Source organism: Limulus polyphemus, unplaced genomic scaffold (assembly GCF_000517525.1).
Source record: "Limulus polyphemus unplaced genomic scaffold, Limulus_polyphemus-2.1.2 Scaffold1567, whole genome shotgun sequence".
In the NCBI taxonomy this organism is placed as follows: domain Eukaryota; kingdom Metazoa; phylum Arthropoda; class Merostomata; order Xiphosura; family Limulidae; genus Limulus; species Limulus polyphemus.
Window position 1 is genome coordinate 57,838 of NW_013667177.1, and position 25,571 is coordinate 83,408.

Sequence of the window (25,571 nt, forward strand, 5' to 3'; positions counted from 1 at the left end):
AAAATATCAAATTTTCGTATTAAGTCTTAAGGGTTGTAAAGCAATGTTTTTCTCATGCCTTTTTTTTTTCTTTTTGCATGTTGCCTATCCAACATGCAAAGTAACATTCATTGTCCAACTTAATTGTGTTTTTAACTTTTTATGAGCCATTGTCCTTTTTAATTCTATTTGAGTCTTTTATATGACTTTTGAACATTGTTTCATTTTTAAACATGATTTATTTTTACATTTTATAGAATTTGACTTTTACAGTTTTTACCGGTTGTTTGGCACAGATAGCTTAGTTGCTTAGCGACAAAAAATCCCAAACAACTAATTAAATTAAGAAATTAAAACGTGTATGACATTAACATTTAAATTATAAATTATGTTTTCTGCTAAGTTTATTGACATACATTCATAATAAAGTTCCGCAGAGCTGTCAGGAGATGCACACTGTGCAGCTGAGTAGAATAATAACACATGCTTAGAAGCCATTTATAATTATACAATAAAACTGGTCTACCAAGTACAAATCTGAAACTTAGTGTACCAGTATTTTGTTGAACGCAATGACATTTTGATTACCATATATTATGTATGTATGTGTATATATATATACTATTTATTCGTGAATTTTATTCATATTTATTGAATGAATAAAAAAAACAAAAAAAAACATGATTTATTGTACTTACAATATTAAAAACTCCACTTGCATTCAGGAAGCTGTTGTTGCTAACCCTTATGTTAAGTCTTATTGATTCCCTCAAACTGAGGCGACCACAAATTAATTCTTTAAAATTTTGAATATGTATTTTAGAAAACAAAAAGTTATTACCCATTAGAATGATGTGTCACAAAACTACTTTATGTGGATTTCTAACTAATGTATAAGTTGGTTAAAAAAATTAATGTATGTTTGGAGTAAGGAAATGCTTCTAAAATATATTTCAAATTAATTACTATTTTTTCAAAATAAGTTGAAAATCATACCATTTATCTAACCAGTTCTTCCTATGTTGTTAAACAAAATGTTGGTAAATTGAGATCCATTACTGGTTACAGCTGCTTAACTATCTCTTTTGTTATAAATTAAACCAATCAACGATAAAATGAGACAATTACAAATAGAAAATATTGAAAGTAATTTTACAAATACTTTTTGAAATCAATTCCAGAAACCTTTGCATCCATATAACAGAACACGTTAGGAGCACAATACGGGACAGTATTATAAGCCTATAACGACTAGAGATGCACAAGTGAATACTAAGTGTAAAGGCATATAGTGTTCAATATTTAAAGTTCTACCTAAATCCAGACCCTAGTTATTTGATTTTTTTCAGACTTTTTTATGTTTTGTTGTTTTGATATAGTCAATCCACAAGCTTGCAGAATGTCTCTTGAAGTATCAAGTTGTTGCTGAGGAATTTTGGGAGAAGGTGAGAAACTCTTACCTGAGTTATGGCACACACACACACATACACACATCTTACCTGTGTTATGGCACACACACATACACACATCTTATCTATGTTATGGCACATACACACACATCTTACCTGTGTTATGGCACACACACACACACACATCTTACCTGTGTTATGGCACACACACACAAATCTTACCTGTGTTATGGCATATACACACACACACATCTTACCTGTGTTATAGCACACACATACACAAATCTTACCTGTGTTATGGCACACACACACTCACATACAAGTTGTTGTTAGAAAGTATCTGAATATTATGTTAGCTATAAAATCAACATGCAAATAAAGTTAAGGAAAAGCAGTTTGTTATATAAAATTTAAAAACTGTTTTGGAAATTAAAGGCTGAAAAACATTTAATTAGGTATAACTATTAAATGTATTGAAATAAAAAGAGAAATACTTAAAAGTAGTTAATTTTTTTTTTACTTCAAAGATGTTAAAGCAATAATTTAGAAATAATAAAACTTGTTTCTCAGAAGATATATATTTATATAAATGATAACCTGATTTTACTGTGTGTCAATGAAAACTAGCTTTTATACTTTCCTTGATTTATTATTTAAACCATTGAAGCTTCATACTGTCAGTTATGGTTTGTGTTATAGTGAAATGCTCCTGAAGAAGCTGTAAAGCAAAACAATTAAATATATTGAAATAAATTGCCAGTTGAAAATGAATCAGTACCAACTTTGGAATTAACATTTTGAATAAACTAATTTATTTATTGTACCATTCAATAAGTATTTCAAAGTTTTAATGCACACAATATTTGGTATTAATGATGCACTGCTGTATGAAATTATGATTTAAAAAGTTGTAAAAAAGTGGTAATAAACAATTTAATTTTTCAGCTTTTAAGATTATTTATTGCCTTCAATATTTTGATAACACTCTTAAGTTGGTTTAAAGTTTTAAACTTTAGGGGGTTACATTTTCCGTTCTCTCTTTTCAGGGACTAACATCAGGGGTTGGTGTTCTACTTCAGGCTGACATGGAGGCTTTTCCCATACAACTAAGACCTTTAATGCATTTACTGAGTTCTCTAGCACAAGCTAGTCCTACAAGTTGTCACAAGGTATTCTAACATCATAGAAAACATTTTGTCACTTTTACTGTACATATAGTACAGCAAAGCAATTACATGTACTTGAACACGTGTTTATGTAGACTTGTACAAGTCTAAACTCCTGCTTTAATTGGACTGTTATGTATTAAACAGAGTTTATATAATATGTACTTGCTTGTTTTGCATTGAATAGCAGATTGTTTGCTTATTAATTCTAGCATTTTTAATGAGAATTTAAAATAACTAGCTTTTTTCTAACACTTGTGTTTGTATTTAATGTGCCAGAAAATTTGAGATGTTTTTCTTTTAGTCCTGGAGAACAGATAATTTCACCCTTGAAAAGTCTTGAAAATTTGTTCTTGATCAAGTTTGCAAACTTTGTACATGCTTTTATGAAGTATTCAGACCTTATAGTTGTAGTAAAAGCATTCTCTACACATTGTCATGAGGTAGTGAACCATATTTCCAGCAAAACCTTGTTCTACAAGTTATCACAAGCTGGTCAGATTTTGTAGCAAAAGTTTGCACTACAAGTTTTTATAAGACAGTCAAACATTCTTTTTTGTAGCATAAGCTCCTCTTTAAGTTGTCATAAGATAATCATACTATTGTTCCTAACAAAAACTTGTACTACAAGCTCTCATAATTCAGTAATGACTAAAATTTCTTTTTGTAGCAAAAGCTTCCTCTGCAGATTGTCTCAAGTTAATGAGAATATTGTGCTTCTAACAAAAACTTGTACCAAAAGTTTTCATAAAGCACTAAAATTTTCTGTATGTAGCAAAGGCTTTTGGACAAGATGTAATGAGGTAGCCAGATTATTGTACTTCTAGCAAAGGTTTTCTCTGCAAGTTGTCAGAAAGTATAAAACTGCATTTCTAGCAAAATCTTACTTAAGTCAAACTTTATATTAGGTTGTCAACAAATTAATATTGCTTTTTTTAGATGAAAAACCCAAACAATTTATATATCAAAACAAAACATTTATTAAATGAAATAGTCTCCATTCTTATTGATGATGCTTTTCTATCTTACATTGAGGTTGTTAATGCCCTGATTAAAGAAATCACTTGGCTTTTGAAGCAAAGAACATGTCGATGTCCTCTTTAACAGTTTCCACATTTGCTTACATTTTCCCATTAAGATGGTGTTGAAGTGAACAAAAAAGATGGTAATCTGATGGTGCCATATCTGGAGAATCTGGTGGGTGGGGGAGAACTTTCCAACCAAACTCCATAATCTTGTGTTGCATCAAATGAAATGTGTCGCATGTGGATGTGCATTGTTGTGGAGAAGAAGAACACCTTTTCGATTGATGAGTGAAGGGCATTTCTGATGAAGGGCTTGATTTAAACGTTCCAGTTGCTGACTATGGATCTCTGGATTGAGGAGTTCAATATAAATTAGACCTTTGATGCCCCACCAAATGCAAAGCATCACTTTCTGCTGATGGAGTCCAGGTTTTGGGGTCAGAAGTAGTTTTTGTCTAGGACTGAGCCATTGTTTTTGGCATTTGATATTCGCATAGAGAATTCATTTTTCATCACCAGTGACAATTCTATTCAAAAATGGTTCACGCGCATTACGTGCCAGAATTGACAAAGCAATGTCCACACGTTGAAAACGATGATCGATGATCATCGGAGAATTCGTGAGGCACCCAAGCACCTTCTTTATGGAGTTTTCCCATATTCCTTAGATGTGTGCATATTGTTTCATGAGAGACATGCAATTGCATGGCCATTTTACGAATGTGTTGCCTTGGGTTCGACTCAAACAAGCATCTTCAGAGCATCAATATCAATTCAAACATATCAGCCTCTGCCATCACAGTTTTTAAGGCTAAAGTCACCTGAACAAAATTTACTGAACCATTGTTGACACTTACGAATGTTCAAAACATTTCCATAAATTCTCAGTTGAGGCTGTCCGTGATCTTATCTGTAGTGAGGTGAAGACATACATTCGGTCCTGTAGTGTATTTCTGGGGGACTCCAAAGCTGCACTTGCAGGTGATGCTGGGCATTCTGGAGAGAATTTAGATTTGCTTTATCCAGTGCCTACCTTTACTCTTTTGGCTTCTCATGAGGCCATTTTGGATCAGCCACTTCTGTCTCCTTTTCTGCGATTGGTATTTCGAGTGCATGGTTGCTTTTGAGTCTGCACCTTCCTTGATTGTGGAAATGTCTGAGGGTGAGTACTTAGTTCTCCCTTCATCCCCTGATTCTGCAGTTCATTCAGGGAGGTTTACTGCACGGTTACGGGAAAGGACAGCTATGCCTTGTCTGCAACATTTGCCAGAACAACAGTCTTTCACCTACCACCACTCTCAGAGAATAGACCTACTCCTGGAAGTGTGGAGTTCCAGATCAGAGTCTGTGGTCAATTTGAATAGATCAAAATTTTTTAGGATTCATCTGACCCTAACTACTGTGCTGAGATATTTATCATCCCTACATTTTTTTAGGAAGCTTCTCAGTGATTGCCACATCACTTTGATGATGAGTTGGGACCATTGTTTGCATCCACTTTGGTTCAATTGTCAGCTTCTGCTCTTTCTCTAGTCTATTGGCTGGTATGTTGTTGGGATTTGTTGGATATAGATGAATTGTTGGAGGACGTTTGTCTATCTGTTGCCACCCTCCATGAGTTATGTGAGGCTCTTGTCTCCAACCTTTGATTTTTTCGTGCATTCTAGAGTCTTTGGATTTGAGGGTTGGTGTTGTCCATCTGCGTTCATCCCTGTCATCATTGACTTCTCGACTTTCCTCAACTCCTACAGGAGTCATAGTTTTGCCCCTATTCAAGTGTCCTGACCACTGATATCAGCCCCCTCAGTTCATTGGTACCCAAATTAGATTCCACCCATATCCATGAGGTTCTAAAACTCACAATGGAGTCATTTCTCACTCTGCATTTGTATTTTTCACCAGGACTGTGGATGACCAAGTTTGATGTGGCTAATGCCTATCTGCATGTTTCTTTATCTGCATTTCATGCATGAGGATCTGATGCTGCAGTTCAGGGCTCTGCTCTTCGGACTAGCATTGGTTCCATATGTGTTCTGCCAAATTGTATGAACCTTTTCTTGTCACCTCTATTCCCTGGGCCTGTACACACACCATTCCATGGAAGTCTGGCTACTGCTGGCACTATCTAGTCAGTTGGAGGAACATTAAACCCACATGCTGCTTTCTGAAGCAACCAAAGCAAGATTTCTTATCAGAGCCGAGACATCTCTTCTTATTCCAACACAATATAGTATCCATCTGGGTGTCTTTTTCAACACATATCTCAGTTGGACTTAGCCAACTCCCATCTGGCTCCACACTATGGAACAGGTATTCTGCCTCTTACATCTTACATTTCTTATCAGAGCCGAGACATCTCTTCTATTCCAACACAATATAGTATCCATCTGGGTGTCTTTTTCAACACATATCTCAGTTGGACTTAGCCAACTCCCATCTGGCTCTACACTATGGAACAGGTATTCTGACTCTTACATCGTCTTCTCCCATGATTTTTTCTCTTTTTTTTGTGGATGGGCATAACTCCCTCATTCCTTTAGTATGGACGCACAGGAAAATCCCTTCAGTGGTCTCTATGCAACTAATGGATCATGATCAGTTATCCACTTGAATCCCCAGTTTCCTTCTTCAGGATTAACATCTTTGATCTTGAGGTAATTCGACCTAAAAAAATAGTACAATCGGTGTTCCACTGCTGCCACCTTGTCCAGAGTTCATCTTTTCAGGGATGAGGTGCATATCTCAATGATAAGGAATTCCAGGGTACATGGATGGATGGCAAGGCTTCCCTCCACATCAGTATTTTAGAACTTCTTGTTGTTCAAAGGGTGATGTCTCAAGGTATGGAATTATTGAAGGGCAAAGTCGTCATGCTTCACTCCAATAATTTTACAGTGGTGTCTTACATTTCTCATCAAGGGGACATTCAATCCAGGTGTCTTTGTTTTTGAATCTTGGAACTTCTATATTGGGTCCACTCCTATCACATCATCCTACTAGCTTACCATGTTCTCAGGATAATGAATTTAATGGTGGATCAGTTGTCTCAACCATACCAGATTCTCCTGACACAGTGGATGCTTCCTCGAGGGATTTTCTGTTGGATTTGCTATCAGTTTGGGAAAAAGGTCATCGACGCATTTGCCACTCATTGGAACACTCAGCTACAAGAATTTTGGTCTCTGGTACCTCACCCTCAGGCATTGGCAATACATGCATTCATTCAGGACTGGATTGGATTGTATCTATATGCCTTACCCACCTCTTTGACCCTGGTTTCTGCTTCTGCAATATGTTCAGAAGTGCCCACCACTTTCACTTCCTTCTTGGCCATCTCTGTTGAGGCAGCCACGATCCGTCATCTTAAACCCATCCAACCTGAGGCTCAAGCTACATGTGTGGAGGTTATGTGGCCCTTTACATTGCATTGGGGTTGAACTTCTAAGGCTGCCATGCACCTATCTCATTCTGAATCATTCCATGATGTACATTTATCAATGGAAATGGCACACATATCGACAATGGTGTATTGCGAGGAGGTTCAACCCATTTCGCTCAGACGCTCCAACCATAGCTTGGTTTTTGACAAGGGTTTCACATTTTCCACAAGTGCCATATATAAGGTGGCCTTATTAGCTACCTTTATATACTCCAAGAAATTGAAATTCTTTGAGTCTCCAATACTCTCTGGCCTCCCCAAATTGCTTTGGGTCTTTTGTCCTAAACAACCGTTTTAGTTACCTAATCAGAATATAACTGTGGTGTTGCATGCTCTTTCCCAACATCCATTTTAGCCCTTAGACTCATGTATCATGTATCACCTTTCCCTTAAATTTCATTTTTTGTTGCTGCTGGCATGTGGATGATGCTGATTGAAGGTGTTTGAGCAGCACATGCACAGGATGTTTTATCATTCTACCTTTGTCCTTCTATACCCAGACAGATCCTTTTTACCTAAGACACTGGCAGTCAGGGAAGGGAATAAATCCTTTTTACTGAGTCATTTGCCCACTATATCTCACCACTCTGACCAATCAGATCCTGTTCATTTATTATGTCTAGTGAGGGCCGTGAAGTGTTATTTTGTCTGCACTAAGGCTTTTAGAGGTGCTAGACAATGGCTTTTTATTTATTGTGTCCCTTCAGTTTCCCAGGATTTATCCCCAGATACCATGACAAATTGATCCATATTGCTTATTCTGGGCTCTTTATGGAGTCAAGGAGATTTCTACAAATCATGTATCATCAGATTCATCACATTTCTGTGTCTTTAACAGCATGGTTGAATTTCCCGCTAGAGGACATTGTGTGGGCTGGTGTGTGGACCTCCCCCAATACTTTTATCTCACATTATCTCTAAGGGTTTTCAACTACCCCCTGTAGCTATCCACTAGATTATAAAGATAAAGAGGCATGAGTATTTTCATTACTAATCTCAACTCTTAGTTCTTTCTACATAATCCACTCTATGGTGAGTGTTGCCCAGTCAGGTGCACTTTTATCAAACCAAATCTGCACTAGTAACCACTAAAACAATATACTTTATCTAGGTTGTAACAGGTTCTGTAGAAATGAGTTGTTCCATAAGACACCTAGAGGCAGACCAGGTGGTATTACTGTACTATGCTGGACTGCCACTCGTGGACTATTATGAGTAAAGCATAAAGGGATCCTGCCTGTCCCTGCCAATCAGTGGATTGCATAAATTGGGGTTGGTTTACTTTTATAGATTTAAAGAACTTGGTTCCCCTAATGCACTGTTTCCAAATTGTTGTTCCTCAGGACTCCCCAACACGCATTACCCCATCCTCCGTATTCTAATAGTAGAGCTAGGGAATCCTTACCACCACTCCTGGTTTCCAGTCACTGGGGTGGTGGACAGAGGTTATTCCTCCAGAGTGTTTGAGTGTCTTTCTTCCACTCTTGGAGAAGAGGGCAAAGTTGAGGGACTTCCTAGTTGGGACCCTAAATGTTTTTTTGTCCCAGATGTTGGTAGTTCATGAAAGAGGATCCATTGTCTCCTTGTAATTCTGAATGTAGAGTGGTCCCATCCTGGGTCCTTGGTTGAGCACTGTTTGTTTCATGTCTTCCCCATAATTCTGGGGGCAAGTGGAATTTACCTTGCCCACACAGTTGGGGAATGAAGATGAGTGTTCATAATTCCAGACTGGATGAGTTCTGTTTCCTGAGGTGAGTATGGTATACTGGATTCCATCATTCTGAGCTTAGGGTGTTGCCTTTCAGGTTGAGGAGAAGGTTTATGGTGTGTCCACCTTGGTGTTGCTTACTTTCTTGTTGTGATTTCAGTGGCTTGGAATGCATCACTCTACAGATACAGGTTGTTATCCACTCACAAATATATCTATTGTGGTCCAAATGCCCTAACCAACAACATGGATTTAGGGGCCATGGCTCTGTAGTTATAACCTTGAGCAGTAGGACCTTGGCTATGGTAGGGGCTTGGCCAATGGTGATGACAGATCATGTCATATTCCACCTGAAGTGCATGATTAGGTTCCGGGTGAAGAGCATACCTGTTCTGATTGTAGTGCAGTTCCCCTACTAGGGCATTAATTTCTATTGGCACGACTGTGTTCTGTGCAGATACATTCTGTATGGATAATGTCCTCACCAGCCACTCCACCTTATCAATGTGGGATTTTAGCTGTTGTGTGAAAGGATGTAACTTTGTTTTGGCAGTTAACATTTTCATAAATCAAAAATTTATTTCCAATAATACTTACCCCTTCTCACACTCTCCTAACCTTCCTCCCCACTAAGAGCTGGTGTTAGGGACTGCAGATTGGGTCTGTCTCAAAAAAGTGACAATATTATTTGAAGGAGGTGCTTATATACAGTACCAAGATGGAGGGGAATTGATGAAGATGGAGAGTGTAATGAAATAGATATTACGAAGGGCAATTAAGTGGGGAACAAAAGACTGAAGCAAACAAGAAAAAATCAGACCAATGCTTAGATGGGGAAAGAAAAAGAAACCCTAACAGTCAAGTACTAGCTGTAGTGTGAGAGGATGCAAGTATTATTGGAAATACATTATCGATTTAAGAAAATGTTAACTTTCATAACGTACAATATCCTCCATCTATTTGATGAGAATTCTGGTTTTCACTTAACAGAAGTAAAAAATAAGCATTTTGTACACATTATAAATAAAGATTTTTTTAGACGAGTTAACATGTAGGATCACATATTGAAGTACTTTTTTTGAAATTTGTTATAAATAGAGATGCTATGATATTTAGACAACTTCAGATAAACTGAAAAACAGAACAAAACTATCTGTGTTTGTTACAAGAAAAAAATTAAAGCTACCATGTGTAAAGAGAATTCAATAAAAGTTGCATGTTAAAAAATTGTTTTTTTTCTTTTCTCAGTGTCCTTAATAGCAATACGAACATTGGGTCTAATGGTTGAATTGATTTTTATAGTCATTAATATAGGGGTATGCATTAAAGATAGGGTACAAGGAAACTCTGACCCTTTTTTTTTTGCAAATGTCTTCCATTTTAATAAACATAGTGACAGAAATGACTCTGTGAAATCAACCATTTTAAAATTGAAATCTCTTTTCACACATGTCTGAATCTTGCAAAGTAACTATTCTGATTAACTTATAAGTAAACAGAAAAAATAAAAGATCAACTAAAAAGAAATGGAAACTTGAAGCACTGTTTTTTTTTAAATAACTTCCGTAACAGAAGCTAATCATACAAGCTGTTATAAAACATTCTGTCATTTTGTTTTGTATATGAAGTTAAATCTTCTCAACTGTTACAAGGTACTGAAACTTTTTTTTTGCAGAATTAGTGATTAAAGCATTAAGTAATAAATGATGAGAGGGACCTTGGTGAAACTTTATCAGCTATGTCAGTTTATGTTCATGGTTTTACTTTGTTACTTAGAATGATTTATTATTTTGTAGGTGATTGCAACACTAAAGAATTTCCCAGTGTTTACTGAGTATTTGGAAAATGTCAATGTACGTGATAAGATGATCACAGAAGAAGGAGGAGTATGGCAATTAGTACATAACAGATTTCCTTATGATACTGGTAAGCTGATGGAAACTAGAAACTTTGTAGCTCATGAATGTTAATAATGGATTTCCTTCATTCATATCCTAGACAGTGTATCTGGAAAATCTTACTTGCTGTTTTTTACCTGGATTTTGTACTAGATGACAATTAAAATATTGGTTTGGTCCTTTATGTTACTGCTATTGCCATGTTTAGAATATAAAGAAGAAACCTCAGACTTGTTGAAGGAGTGAATATATTCATGACATATCATTTGCATAATGTCATTATTATGATTGTCTACTACAATAACCAAGTCAGGTTCCATTCACTTAGTTTACTGTGATATTCTGTTTTGTACAGGAAGACTAATTGTGTCATTAGGGACAACTTAATTATAAGAAGGCATATCACTCAGTGCAATAATTTTTGGTAAACTATTAGTGGTGGATTATGTGAAACAAATTTGCATGAAACTACACATTTGTAGTTGCTGTATACTGCTTTGTGTCATTAAGTGATTACATTCAACTCATTGACTATCTTCACATGATGCTTGAAATAATCAGAAACACTAATTTTGATTAATTGATTATTCTCATGAGTCATGACATTAATCAAGTAAGTTAAGCTTGCTTGAATTCAACAGAAATAGTAGAGATTCTGATGGCTATATTCTGATTAGTTGGAATAATTGGAAACACTAATTTTGATTAATTAATTATTTAACATTATCTATCTGGGACAGGTATTTAGTTTTCAAGTAAGGTTCGAGAACCTACTCCAACTGTTTATTCCTCTTTGCCTCGCAAGCTGAGAAGATTTTTGGAACTAGAGTGGAAAAAAACAACACACACACACTCAGTGATTGCATAGTAGGAAGAGACAAAGGATGACAAAATGATGACAATGGACTATGAATATGAAGGTGAAAAATAATGCTTGTTCTGTGCCCTAGCTGGAAAGCAAAACATGATTTAAATAAATATACAACATATGAGTATGATGTACTTGTTATAGGACGAGTGTTATTCATTATTTATTTGTGTTTGTTTGAGGTATATAAGGGGATAGTATCTTATAGGGTGCACTGGAAATCATATGAAGTGTTGTTGTGAGAGGGTTTCTTGTTTTTACTTTATTATAGTAATTATGGGCTAGTTTACATAATCTTTTTTTAAGAGGAGGAATATTGCCAACTTTGTGTAGATATTTAATTGGAGAGTATCTTGGAAACTTTACAGTTAATCTTAAGACCCTGTTCTGTTGAAGCTGGAGTTTGTTGAGAATATTGACATTTAGTAGGTGACTTGGCATCTGTATTCTTTGACTAGATGAATATACGTTTTATAATTTTTTTTTTATAGTTTCCAGTGAACAACTTATATTTTGTCCAGTGATAAATCTTAAGTGGTTAATGCGATTGCTAAGTAACTCATGAAGTTTTCCAATGTGTTCTGCCCATTCTATCAAAATTTGGCACTAGAGTTTCTTTTAAAGTCTGTATTGCCTATTTTTAGTTTAACTTCTTTTCACTTTTTAAAATGTTTATACATCTGTGATGAAATGTTATGCCTTGAGTTTGAGCAGGTTTAAAAGGACCTGTCAGTCATTACATCAATTAATTATAGCATTTAGTGATTTTTATACACGAGTCACAGTAATTATCAGATTTCTAGAAACACTCCAAACAGCAATGTCATCTGAATATTGAGAGAAAGAGGTGTATATTAATTCAGGAAAAAGTATGTTGTTGACAAAAATAATATAGAGTAGTTTTGACAGAACAGAACCCTGTGTTATGCCTGCTGTAATGTTAAATGTTTTGGAGATAATGTCATTGATTTTTACTGCAGCTGTGTGCTCGGTTAAGAAGTTTGATATCCATCTCATTAGCACTAAGTCTGTATATTATGGCATTGTGACAAACAATATCAAAGGCTTTACATACATCTAGAAAGACTGTGATCATGGCATGATTATTATTAAAAGATCTTTAAATGAATTCTGTACATTTGATAGGAGGTTGTTGGTTGTGCAGTAGTAAAGAAGTCTTTGAGCAGTAATATTTCCATTAGCTTTCCTAAACAGCTAAGGAGAGTAATGGGTCTAATGTTTTTTGTGATAGATGTAACTGTAGGATCTTTGAGAATATAATTACTTTTTCCATGTGTTTGGAAAGTATCCTGATAATAGTGACAGGCTCATAAAGTTATATTAAGATTATATTTCTGATCCCATCATGGCCAGGAGCTGAATTTTTGAGTGTGCGTATGTTGACATTTATTTCAGCTTTAGTTATTTTGTAGTTTAAGATGTCACTGTGGTTTGATGGGAAGCATGGAGTTTATAAATGTGGATTGTTTTTAACACGATTGTTAACTATCTGATGGATAAAGGGGGGGGGGGAGAATGAGTGTTGTTAAAAGTTGTTTCAAAGTAATTGGTTAGGAGATTAACTTTACTTAGATCTGTTTTTGCTGTGGTGTTATTGTATTTAATCTGGTGAAAAGTATTATTATTGTTTTTGGCTCAGTTTATAGATTTAAGTTTTCTCAAAAAAATCTTTTTGGTCATTATGTGTTTGGTCTAACTTGTTGCAAAAGCATAGCCAATTATCACTTTTAAGTGTGTGGATATTATGTTTTATTTCTGCAGTACGTTTGTTGATATACGGTTTAATTTTTGTGTCATGGGAGGCAGTGAGTGATCTCCTGAGACTGTCTTTCCATAATTAGATTATATAGTTTGGGTGTCAATTTCCCATGATTATATAAATATTTCCAGGAGGTCATGGGTATTATAGTGTCTGCAACAGTGGTAAGATTTGGGTAAAGTAGTTGTCCAGCTCGGTTTTATTTTCTATAGTGATTTTAACTTGATCTAATCAATGTTCATAGGTAATGAAGTTAATTACTTAACTCTTGAATTGTAATCAAGTCTCAGTTTTCACGTTTTTAGATTACTTTTAAACATTATAGGTATATGTCAATAATATATATATCTGAAACCAAGTTCACATTAATAGATTCTGGACTTTACAAGCTATCAAACGTAGCTCAAGAATTCTGTCAAAAACTACATGTACTTGATAATCAAGAGCCATTAGTTTAAACCTCACCGAGGCCTTAGTTTTACTTCTTCAACTTAATTTCTATACTAAGCAACTAGTTTACCATATTCATATTTTATGTGACATTTTATGAAGGAATTATTTTGCTGTAGCTGTAATGTATTATACTGCACAAAGAAATTAGTTTGAGATACTGTAAACAGTTACAGATTATATAAAAGTGTCAGTTGGTACCTTTTAGTTTTGTGTGTGAACATATTAATTTTTTAAAACCTTCTTGATAAAAATTTCTTTGGTATTGACATTGTTGAAACTTTGCCAACAAAAATGTGATTCAGCAACTGTTTTTGTCATTATTCTGATTATTTGACTCTGACTGAAAGAAAAGGGAAGAAATGAGTGTCTTCCCTTGACATTATGCTAATTTATAACAAAGCTAAACAAACAACTGAAATTAATAATTATTGACCTAGGATTATAAAACTTAACTCGTAAATAGTATTAACTTTTTATTTTTATTAAAGGTTTATTCATATTTCTGTAAACTTTTGGTGTCTATCATAATTGGCTATCTGTTTTCAATAACACTTATGTATAGTGTAGCTTATCCTTTAAAACTGTGCAACAAGAATTTTTGTACTTGTATATCAGAGTAAGAAATATTAAGTTGTAATATGTGTGTGTTTGAACATGATTATGTTCTTTGTTCAGTTTTATTTGGTGTGTTATTTCTTAACTAATTTTTTAGGTCATAGCATATGTTTCTTATTCTCTGGTTGTTAAAAATTAAATAGCATATTCATATTTGTAACATACATCTTGATGCTGATTTTTTTTGTAGATGTTATAAATTTTCACATTTTTAATATTTATTGATTGCTTTTTGTGTATAGATTCCTTGGTGCTACCTAGAGGTACTCGTGGTATGATTTTGCCTCAAATGGGTAAGTTTTGTTCATGTTAAAATTTCTTTGCTTTACAAATATATATATATTATCCAGATTCAGAATTAGATTAAATAAGAAATTAAAATTTATATATTTTTATGTAAGACATTAAGAGAAGGTAATAATGTGAAATGAAATGAAACTTGTGGTTATATATAAATGTTTATATTGCAGTTAATTGTGTGCCACCCTGCTGGTTTAGATAGTTAAAAGTTGAAACTTATTTTTTAAAAGTTTTATTTATATAACTTTATGTGTAAAATTTATTTTAAATCATAAATTTTGATTTTGGGTTGATTTTATCACGCTCTGAAAGAAACATTAGTGTTTGTGATTTTACTGAATTTTTTCTGAGCATAAAACAGCACTCATAGTCCCGTAGAAGGAAAGCCAAAATGTTTTTGAACAAAGTACCAACAAGTTGGACCTTATAACTTCAATTCAGTTTTCTCAACCATGGTTGTCATGGTTTGACGAAACTGTCTATATCTTAGCTTTGAGAAGTCGTAGATCTAAATTTGTAGTGAAAGTAGTCTTTTTCAATTTTTTTAAACTGTTTAAACTAAGCTGGTTCAGCAAACTTGCTAAACTAATCTGAGCAAAGTGACAAAAGCTTCACTTGGTGATATGTTGTCTGTGAACAACTTCTGCCACAGTTACAGTCCTGATTTTTTTTTTAATTGCAAGAAACTTGATTTATCATCTTATATTTAATTTGAATTATGATGTTGTTCCATTAAAAACACTTTTTTTCCTATCATGGGTGAGAAATTATGAGTGTCTTGCTCAACTCATGCTTTTAATAATCTAACAACGTGACATAACATGGATATGAGTGGTTACGAATCATATACATAGTGAAAAGGCTTATAAATGGCAAACTGATGACCTTTTTTAGCACTGTTATTACATCTGGCAGTTTTTTTTTCTGGCAATTTGTACGTTATTTGTTACTATATATTATTGATGGGGAGGGGTCACCCATGAAACTACAACGACAAAATGTAATTACTGAATATGAATACCTCCTGATCCCATCAAGGTTGAGACTGATTTTTGGTACAAACTAAGAGGATGGTGTGAACTTTGGCATCAAATCGTGATTTTGGTCAACCGTGCTCATGCTGACAGTCCAAGTAAAGTCAATGATTCAGAGTCAAAGGTCAAATTTCTGAATGTTAGAAAAATGATATATTTAGCTACAGCATGAATAGAGCTTCCCTGCAATAGTTTATGGTATTAACAGGCATCTCATGAGCCAGAGGGGGACATTTTTGTTGAAAAAAAATAATACCCAGTCTGTTTTTTCTAATTAGAACTAAAATGTTTTGGACATTTTTATTGGCTAAAAGGAAGGCATTTCCCACACTCTTTTAGTGTTGGGGCTGCGAAAAGTGATTTGAAGTGGTAAGGTGAATGAAATCCGTCAGCGCATCACAAGCTTGACAACCAAGCACAAGAAGCATGGAAGTTTCCAAATGACATGCAGATGTATTCAGAAACTGTTTAGAATCACCTTGGTATATATTGTGCAGCAAGCCGAGTACAATATTATGCCTGTAGCTGCTTTCAAAGTGTTCTTGTCATCCTACTGTGATGCTTCGACCTTCCCTACCGAATCACAGATGAAATTGTTCATATCTCATTGAAAGATAAACATAAAAAAGTGATAGCAGAAGCATAAAAGGTTGGCAGTTGTTTAATTAAAGATGCTGAGATCGTGGCTTTATTGATATATACTAAATGTACCTCCAGCAGGTAGACCTTAGTACTAGATAGTATGAGGATGCAGTATTTCACTTAAAAATTTATCAATTAACAAACAAATACTTGTCTCGAAGTTGTCTCAAAAAGATGCATCCAAAACCATCCTCTTTGGGAGTTTCCAGATTGAACTTACTTTTAATATTCAGCAAATTGTAGTGTAAAGACACCCCTTGGTCTCCTGAGGGATGTGTTAAAGATAAAATGAAAAGTTATTGTATTGTTATTATACTGGTCTTACTGGGGGGGAGCCATTTGTGGTTAAATATTTGGTGACCTCTCACATATAAATGTATAACACTGAAGTGAAACTTGACTAAATCTTATATATGTATAATACTGTCATTTACCATCATAACTTAAAGAAGTCAGGTCAGAAACCTTCTAAAGTGATTGTTTTGACACATACTAACCTTTAGATTTTATGTTTTCTGTAGATACCAGAGGCTTCCAGCTAATTCAGTGGCACAAGGTTGTGAATGGATGGCAAGTGTGTCTATGTGAACTGAATGTTAAATTGAAGCAGTTGGCTCATGGTGCAGGTATGATACTTATACAGTGTATGAAGACTTTTTAACATTGTTATCAAAACAATGAAATGAAAATGTGGTTTCTTGAACATAAGTTTTGAAAACCCAATCAGGAGTTAGGGGTTTGAATGATATACGGTGTTGAAAATATTAAAAAGTAAAAAGTGCTTTTGTAATTACACCATTTCATTTATTTGGTATCATCAGGTAAAAAAAAACAAACTCTTACCCTTAATCCAGTGTTTGATAAATATTTGAATTATATCCCATTGCATGAAGTTGAAAAATTTGAGAGAATTTACATTGATATGTTTAGTAGAATTTTATGTGTGAGAATTTTAAACACTTTCAGTTGAAAGGACACAGTTTCTGTGGGATAACTCATTTTGGTTTAACTCTTTTTCTAGGTGCTCAGTTGATTTGCCCTAAATCTTGACCCCAAATTGACCTATAGAGTTTCCTTACTATAACTTTTAATATGTTTTGTGTATCTTCGTGAAATTTCACAAGTTTTCAATAAACAAACAAATCTTTTGTTGACAAAAAATTAAACTTTTAATGAAGTAGTTTTACTTAAACTTTCTCTGTGAATATATGGAGTCAAAATGATGACTTATCCGAGTACAAGATGATTTTGATGGTAAGATTAAAAATACTTTTCTTCATCTGAAAATTGTCAAATTTCATTTGCATAATCTCTTAAAACCTCTTGAATAAATATCTTTTTTTTTTCAGTAAAACTATATTTTATCTGTTACTTTCTTTACCCTAACTTTGGCTTTTTATTAGTTATAAATAATACAATATAAAACATCAAAGGAAACTAACTATTTGCAATTTGTGAAATAGAGGATGTGACAGGTGGGTGTGGCAAGAGTGGTCTGATTTTCTAGTTTATGGCTTCGTAAACAATAAGATTGAAGGCTATAAAAATTTCTTTGCATGTGTAATAACTTCATTTGAAAATTTTTTGGTATACAAAACTTGAAGATAGCTTTTATATGCAGAAACATCTGTTAGCTGAGTTCTTGCACAGATCTTAAAATATAACGTTGATAAACGGAAACATTGGCAGATATGTAGATCTTGTAAGTCGAGTTGTTCAGAATTTTTTAACTTTATTATAATCAGTAATTTACATTAAATTCTGTACTGCTGGGAGGGATAGTAAATAAATTAGAGAAGAGAGGATACCTAGAGAGAAAATGTCACAGTTCTCATATTAGGATGAGACTGAAATTTTTTAAAATCTTTTTTTTTATAAAATTAAGAATTTAAAACTTATATAATATTAAAATTTGATTTAGTAGCTACTTTTTTGATGACAAGTTTATTCATATACCATGATAATAAAGTAATTTAACTAAATTTTGAATGTAACACGCTAAAAGTTCATGATGTGCACTTTTATCTGCCTGTAGTGAGTGGGCTAATTTCTAATTTTTACAAATTCCAAGTAACATATTTTCATTATGGTGAGTATGAAAATTTTTTTAAGTGTGTAAGTGTTAATTCATTAATTATATGCTTCACAAAAGTTGGCAAAAAAATTTGCTGTTTCAATGTCAGACATCAGTGTTGATGTAGTAGTTTTTAGTTGGGAAGAAAATTGTTGTTCATTACTTTAATTTTTTCAATTTTCTTCTTTTAGGCTATATGACCCAAGAATCTGTCGAAAAAATAACAGACATTGCAATCTTGACATGGTCAGTTTTGAAGTCTGATATCAGTACATATAGCCAGTTGACACACATTATAAGTGAACTATTTACAGCATTTCAGAGGTAAGATTTAAATATTCCTTTACACCAGTAGGTAAATCATTTCAGTAATTATAACTTCCTAACCTCTTGGACATTAATGACAATAACAAGTTTGTACTATTCATACATTTTTTTTATATATAACAAGGTCATATAATGCTGCATTAAGAGCTTCATATTTATGGCTTAGATGTATTGTAATCTCGTTTGTTCATTGAATGCTTTTTATATTAAAGTTTAATAAACATATTTTGTGAATTGGCACTTGCTGTATCTGAAATTACAAATTTTGGCCCCTACCTTGTTTCTTTTGGGTCATATATTCCAGGTCATTTCATAGCTTTATTTTACACATTAATGATTTCCTATTCTTGCTTTTATAAATTTAATAACATACTTTTACTTATAAAATACTCTTCATGGTTTAATTATTCTAAGTGGATTGTGAAAAGTTTACTAAAATGCAATTTGAATTTTCCTTTAAGATTTTCTCCCCTCTCAATGCCACCCATCAAGCTGTTGGCAGTGTGTCTAGACATCATTGGACTTTTGGTCACTCAGGAGTCTCAGAGAATTTGGAATCAACTGGTCCAACTAAGCTTCTTACCATTTCTAACAGGAACAGCCACCACTGTTGCCAGTCTTGCAAGGTAAACTTTTCATTTTTTTCAGGTTTCAAATTAAGAGAATACATAAAATATAGATCATTTTGGGAAAAAACTGTAATATTAAGTTTTACTACTTCTTACTAAAGTATAAAAAAAGGGAGTAGCTTTAGTAAATCCCAGAAACTGTAAATAGTTTTACAGCAAAGAAGAGACTGAGGTTTAAATATGCTAAAACTTAGAAGAGAATTTAAAAATTTTTTCATGTTATTTATGATGTTTTGTTTTTAGAAAATAGTACCATTGAGTGCATATATATGAGGATCAGTATTATTGCTTGTATGGCTAATTGTGTTTCGACTTCGTGCACCACTTTGGGGGGTAACCTATATTAGTTTAAGGTTACTATGATTATTTATGTTCAGGTGACAAAGTGCTTCCTTTAGTTGTAAAAAAGGTAAGGAAATACAAAATCTATTTTCTGTAAAAAAATTTAATATCATGGAATCCTTTGCACATGTTTGTAATTAAACAACTAAAAAGTTACTTTGTAAATGTTTTTAGAGAGGGAAGAACATACCTAGAATATTCTTTGGGTGAAACAGTTTCAGTGTAATTTGCATTAAGGAGACAAAGAGGAGAGTTCATAATATATTATTGGATTAATATGTTGCTAGTTTCTACTCTTCACTGGAGTACACTTAATAAAGGTTATCTAATCTTCTTCTGTGAAATACTTACTCCAAACAACCTAATATCTTATTTCTCATCTTTTTTTTTCAATTTGACAATATAAAAAGGCAAAAAGTTTTATGCTTATTTCATTCCTGTTTAAAAGTATTGAATTTTGCTGGGTGTTTAATTAAGTGATGTAAAACTGTTTTTAAATAAACAAACAGTAATTAAAGAATATTGTCAATAAACTTTGTAATACAAAGAGATGAATACGTTATATTAAAATGGTTTTAGAATCTGCAAGTCAGCATGTCATGTGATAACCACATATCACAACTACATTTTGCATTTCATAAATAGTGTGAAACCATAAAAAATGTTAACACTTTTGGGAAGGATATGTAACAGCCCATTTCCAATGTAAAATACTCATATATACAGATAATAAAGTTGTGTTAAGATTGAGGGTTTAGAATTTCCAAGATGGGGGTAACCCAAGTGTTTAATGAATTTGAAGAACAAAGGAATGTGGATCAACTTTGGGCACTGGAGGAATCTGGAAATAAACCTACAGCAAGCTATACCCCAGCCATGGTAAGCAAAAGGCAACATCTTGTAACAGGTGAGAATTTGTTTACACAAAGGTCAATGGCAAAAGGCATCTATGTGCTCCAGACAACAGTGTACAACATAATCAAGAAGAATATCTCCATCTGGAAAAGTGGCATAAGTAAGATTTACATAAGCTGCTTCCATGATGTATTCATTCAACCTCCACATACCTGACGCATCTGGAGAAGCAAATGGGTATACATGCTATTTCATTCAAATACATACTAGTTGAGTCACCAGATTTAACTCCTATACATTTCTGTGGAATTGGACTATTGAAACAGGAGCTGAGAAACCATCCTCCTTCTACACTAGATAGGTTATGGAAAGCAGTAGAAAAGAGGGGGTGTGCTTTGATCGTGAAAACTTGGAATCTACATAGCAGAGTTATTTTCAAGATGCACAGATAGAGCATGACTGAACATGGCAACATGGATGGTAATGATGTGGAGAGGCTCGAAAATAATTTTAATATAATTTACTCATCCTTTTTAACCCTTTTGCCATGAGCAATGTCCTGACTTTTTAGAGAGTTACATTCAAAATTTAATTAAACTTCTTTATTATCATGGTATACAAATAAACTTGGCATAAAGATGTAGCTAATAAATCAAATTTTAATATTATATAAGTTTTAAGTTCTTAATTTTATAATGAAATATTTTTATAAAATCTTCAATCTCCCCTAGTATGAGAATTGTGACATTTATACTCCAGGTTTCCGTTATTCTCTGACTTAGTTACCACTTCTCACAGAAGTATGGAATTTAACATAAATTACTCACTACAATATATATATTACTCAGACAAAGCATTATATTTATGGCTTTCAATCTTAGTTGTTTACGGAGCCATAAATTAGAAGATCAGACCAACTTGCCACTCCCACCTGTCACTTTCTGTCTTTCACAAATTACCAGTAGTTCCCTTTGATGTTTATTATCTATAACCAATAGAAAGACAATCCTTTAATTTACCAATTTATTTATTACATTATGTTGTTTTCTGAATTGAGAATTGTCTGTTTCATTTTATTCCCATGGGAAACACATTGATGAAGTTCTTATGACGTAGCAACAAAAACACAGAAAATTTATGATAATTATAGGACATTGTTTGTTTTTGGCATGTTATTATTTTGTGTTCTTAAGTGCATTATTTAATTAAATAAAAAATGATTTAGTGTGGTAGTACCATTAGCATAAAAAAGTAAGGTTAAAGGCTTGGTTTGGTCTGAAGTTTCATTTGGTGGTGTCGTCCAGGGTCACTGATGAGGAGTGGAATTCTCTGAAACTAGTCTGGCCCACAGACACCCCCCAATGAAAGAATAGACCATTCCAAGCTTTTACTTGTTCTTAAACAAATGTTTAAACAACTTGTTCAACTATATAAGGTTAAGTTTCATCGAAAGTACACAGCAAAAACAAAAGAAGACCCAGGTAAGTACTATATTTCTTGTTTTTTATGTGTATTCTTTATTTATTATTATAAAAGTAACTAAAATGTAAGAATTTAAAATCATTAGGTTAGATTAGGTAAAATAAAGAAAAACAAATCGATACGTTAACATGAGTTATGCATTTGCCGAGTGACTTACAACTTGTTTGGCTGGATTATTAGTTATACATGATTCAGAGGGCAATAAAACAATAAAATTTAAATAGAAACACATATGTACTATTATGAGCTTTATAAGCTTATTTTGTATAAACAACTGTAGTTTCATGTTACAATTTGTAATCATTCTAGAAAGTAAAGAAGGGTAATTTAGATTTATATATATATCAAACTTAACTTTTTTAATGCTTTACAACACAATATGAAGTTCTCATCATAATTTCAAGATTTTATATTAAATATTTCATTACTAAATATCAACTCTTTACTGTTTTAAAGCTTTTCTACAATATTCTGTTTAGATTTTCAATCCAGTATTCAGTTTTCAACCATTTTTTAAGATTTTACATTGAATACTTGACTGGTAAATATTGTGACAAGGTTTGAATCTGTTGATTAATAAAATCTCTTTTAATTTCAAATCCTGTTTATTGTATATCTTTAAGTTTGATTAAGTTACAGTTATTGGGAACTAGTGGGTGTTTATATGATTTCCTTTTAAGGACATAGTAGGTCTCTATCTTACATTTAGGAAAATAATTGGGCCAGAAAAGGCAAACTTCAATCTGATGAGTTTGGCTCAGCTAGCTCAACAATAGTTGGTATTCAGAGCAGTTTTAAAGTTTATTTCACCTTACAGTTTTATTATTCTAATTGGATATTTTTAGTTGAAAGTAGAGTGGAGACAGTCCATATAGTGTCCCTCACTCCTACTTAAAGCTTAATTTAGGAAAACAAAAGTTACATTTTAAATTAACTGTTAAACACAATCACAAATTTTCATTTTTAGACCTATGTATCCATGACGATGGAAAACTTGATTGAAATTCTGGTTCGTGAAGCATAAGAGTTAACTAGTGCAAGTAAATATTTTCATAAAGAGATAGAAAATATAAAGGAATTCCTACCAAAAAATGCTTTTCCAGCAGGAATTATAAATAAAATGATCATGAATTATATTAATAAGACATTCTTTTCTATACCGTCCAATTTGGATGTACCAAAACAAAAAAAAATTACTTGTCTCTTATGGTATACTTGGAAATGGACAATTCTGCTTAGAAATCAATTGAAAAAGTTATGTCATCAAGCATATCTTCAAGCAGAGTTAAGATGTGTGTTTAGACTTATATTTAGATTACAAATTTTTTTAGATATAAAGATTGAATATTAGTGAAAAAACTAATATGGTATATGAATATAAATGTTACTTGGGTTATATAGGTTTAACCACTAGAGTGCTAATCAGTTAACCCTTTAGCTGTGTTGGTAGAGTATTTTGAATGGTGTGTGAGATGTTTAGAGTTGATCCAGAAGGTACAAAAGCATAGCTTCACCAAACCTTTTTGCATAGTGATTCAAATCTGTTTTTCAAAATGCTGAATAGGTCTAAAATTTAATTAAAATAGATGATCAAGCAATGTAAGTGAAATAAGCTTTTAGTATTGTATTGCTTGAAGACAGTTTTTTAATTGTTCTTTTATAACAAGAAGAAATTTAATCAGATATCCGGTGGATGCATCTTGTGCAAAAACAAAGTATTTGTAATGGGTATGCAGTATTCTTATGATCTTTTTTCTTTTGTTTTAAAGTGGGAACAATTACAAAAAAGAAAACTTAATATTTTCTTTCCTACAGTGGAGCATATGTAAATGTTGGAATTCTAGGGAAACAGGTGGCAGCCCAAGAATGTATGTCTGGACAGTATCCACTGTGTATAGCTTTTTTGAACTTGGTAACTTCAGCCATAGAGGTCAGATTTTAAGTTTGTTTGTAACTTTTATCAGTTAGATTTTGTTTTGTGTTTAATTATTGTGTAACTTATGAATGATTATATATATAGTCTTGTGTTCCTTATTTTGTTTGTTTTTTCTGTAGAATTCAATGATTATGATTCTCTAATAAGGCTAATATAAAGAAAGTTTTTAACATTTTTTTGTTGAAGTGTAATTTTGAGGCACTTTAATAAGATTTATATAAAAATATAATTTAGAATAATTTTTTATGAAAGTTGTGTGATTCAGTTTCTAGTTGTATTTCATTATTTGTGTTCTTTGCATAAGTTATATATCAGAGTGGCTCCATTTCATAAAAATTTCATGTGTTGTTTACCCTGTTATTGCAGAAATATCCTATGAGATTGAAGGTTTGTCTGTAATACAAGTCAATATGCATGTAAAATTCATAAGTGTAAGCAAGTTACCTTTTTTTTTTCTTGTATTTTTTTTCATTTGAAACGTTAATTTTTTTTTATAGATTATAGGTGAAGATGATGATAGCACTCTGCTTGCTTGTCTAGTTTACATTGTAACAGAGATTTTCCCAGCCTTTTATAAGTGGCGATACACTCAATTTGGAGATAGAGAAATCATTGGTAAGTTGTTGGTTTAGATTGAAGATGACCTGTTGGTGTTGATGATATACACATACAACTGCTCAGATTTTCCATCTTTATTCTTCTGGTTCATTAAAAGTCTGCACGATAAGTCAAACAGTGAAGACTATGGTAAAAGGAGACTCATTATACTTGAGGATATATATAAACCAAAAAAAACCTATTGAATGTAAATAAGTTTCCAAAAAAAAAGGAAGTAAAATATAACAAAATTACAACTGACAGTAGCAGTTAATGTATAGAGTTAGAAAACAAAAACCTAGAACATAATACTTCCTTCCTTATATGTAGGAATTTTGTAAGAAGGCAAATGATAGTTGCTAAGAATTTCTTAGTTATAAATAAGCTAATCATTGTTTTCAATTACCAGTTTTTAAGTGTAAGATTTTATACTCAGAACTTTCAAAACTGTGGAGTTTTTGTATTAAATAAGTTGCTGGAATTAAAAAAAAAATAACCTAAGGTTAGATATCCTACAAAATGTTTTTCTTTCAAGGCTTTGTTGATCTCTTGTTATCAGTTGTTAGTGATGATAAGCCTCCAATAAAATAATGTGTTCGAAACATGGGCTTATGAAGTAATTTTACATTTCAATTAGGAATGAAACTAATCAGCTCCCTGGTGTAAAATACTTCAAAACAACTTTAATAAGAATTTAAACAGATTAAAATATGTATACATCTTTTCTCACATAAGTTTTACGGTTTCTTTCTATTTCATGTTGCATGGGTATTTACTGTTTTTTTTTCATCTTTAGGTCAGAAGTGTTTGAACATATTCCATAAACTGCTGATGATTTCTGTGGATGGTGATACCTTTAAGCCAAAGTTTGTATTATTAATTGTAATTAATTTAATTTGAAAGCAATATTATCTCCCAAAAAAAAAACACGAAGCTCTGACCAGCTTTTTATATATATACATTAACTGTAATTGTTTAATATATGAACTTTTTCATTGATATTTATCAAGGAA

At 32.8% G+C, this 25,571-nt stretch overlaps 1 protein-coding gene across 1 annotated transcript in view; it reads left to right on the forward strand.

The window, feature by feature from the left end:
* Positions 1 to 25,571, forward strand: part of LOC106464133 (nucleoporin NUP188 homolog) — a 112,407-nt gene that overhangs the window by 4,449 nt on the left and 82,387 nt on the right. Inside the window, exons 2-11 of the mRNA XM_022391813.1 lie at positions 1,359 to 1,424; positions 2,435 to 2,557; positions 10,523 to 10,652; positions 14,583 to 14,633; positions 16,838 to 16,942; positions 18,582 to 18,714; positions 19,179 to 19,343; positions 23,841 to 23,955; positions 24,459 to 24,576; positions 25,355 to 25,424. Of these exons, the coding sequence (XP_022247521.1) occupies positions 1,359 to 1,424; positions 2,435 to 2,557; positions 10,523 to 10,652; positions 14,583 to 14,633; positions 16,838 to 16,942; positions 18,582 to 18,714; positions 19,179 to 19,343; positions 23,841 to 23,955; positions 24,459 to 24,576; positions 25,355 to 25,424 (1,076 nt within the window). The remainder of the gene's footprint in view (positions 1 to 1,358; positions 1,425 to 2,434; positions 2,558 to 10,522; positions 10,653 to 14,582; positions 14,634 to 16,837; positions 16,943 to 18,581; positions 18,715 to 19,178; positions 19,344 to 23,840; positions 23,956 to 24,458; positions 24,577 to 25,354; positions 25,425 to 25,571) is intronic.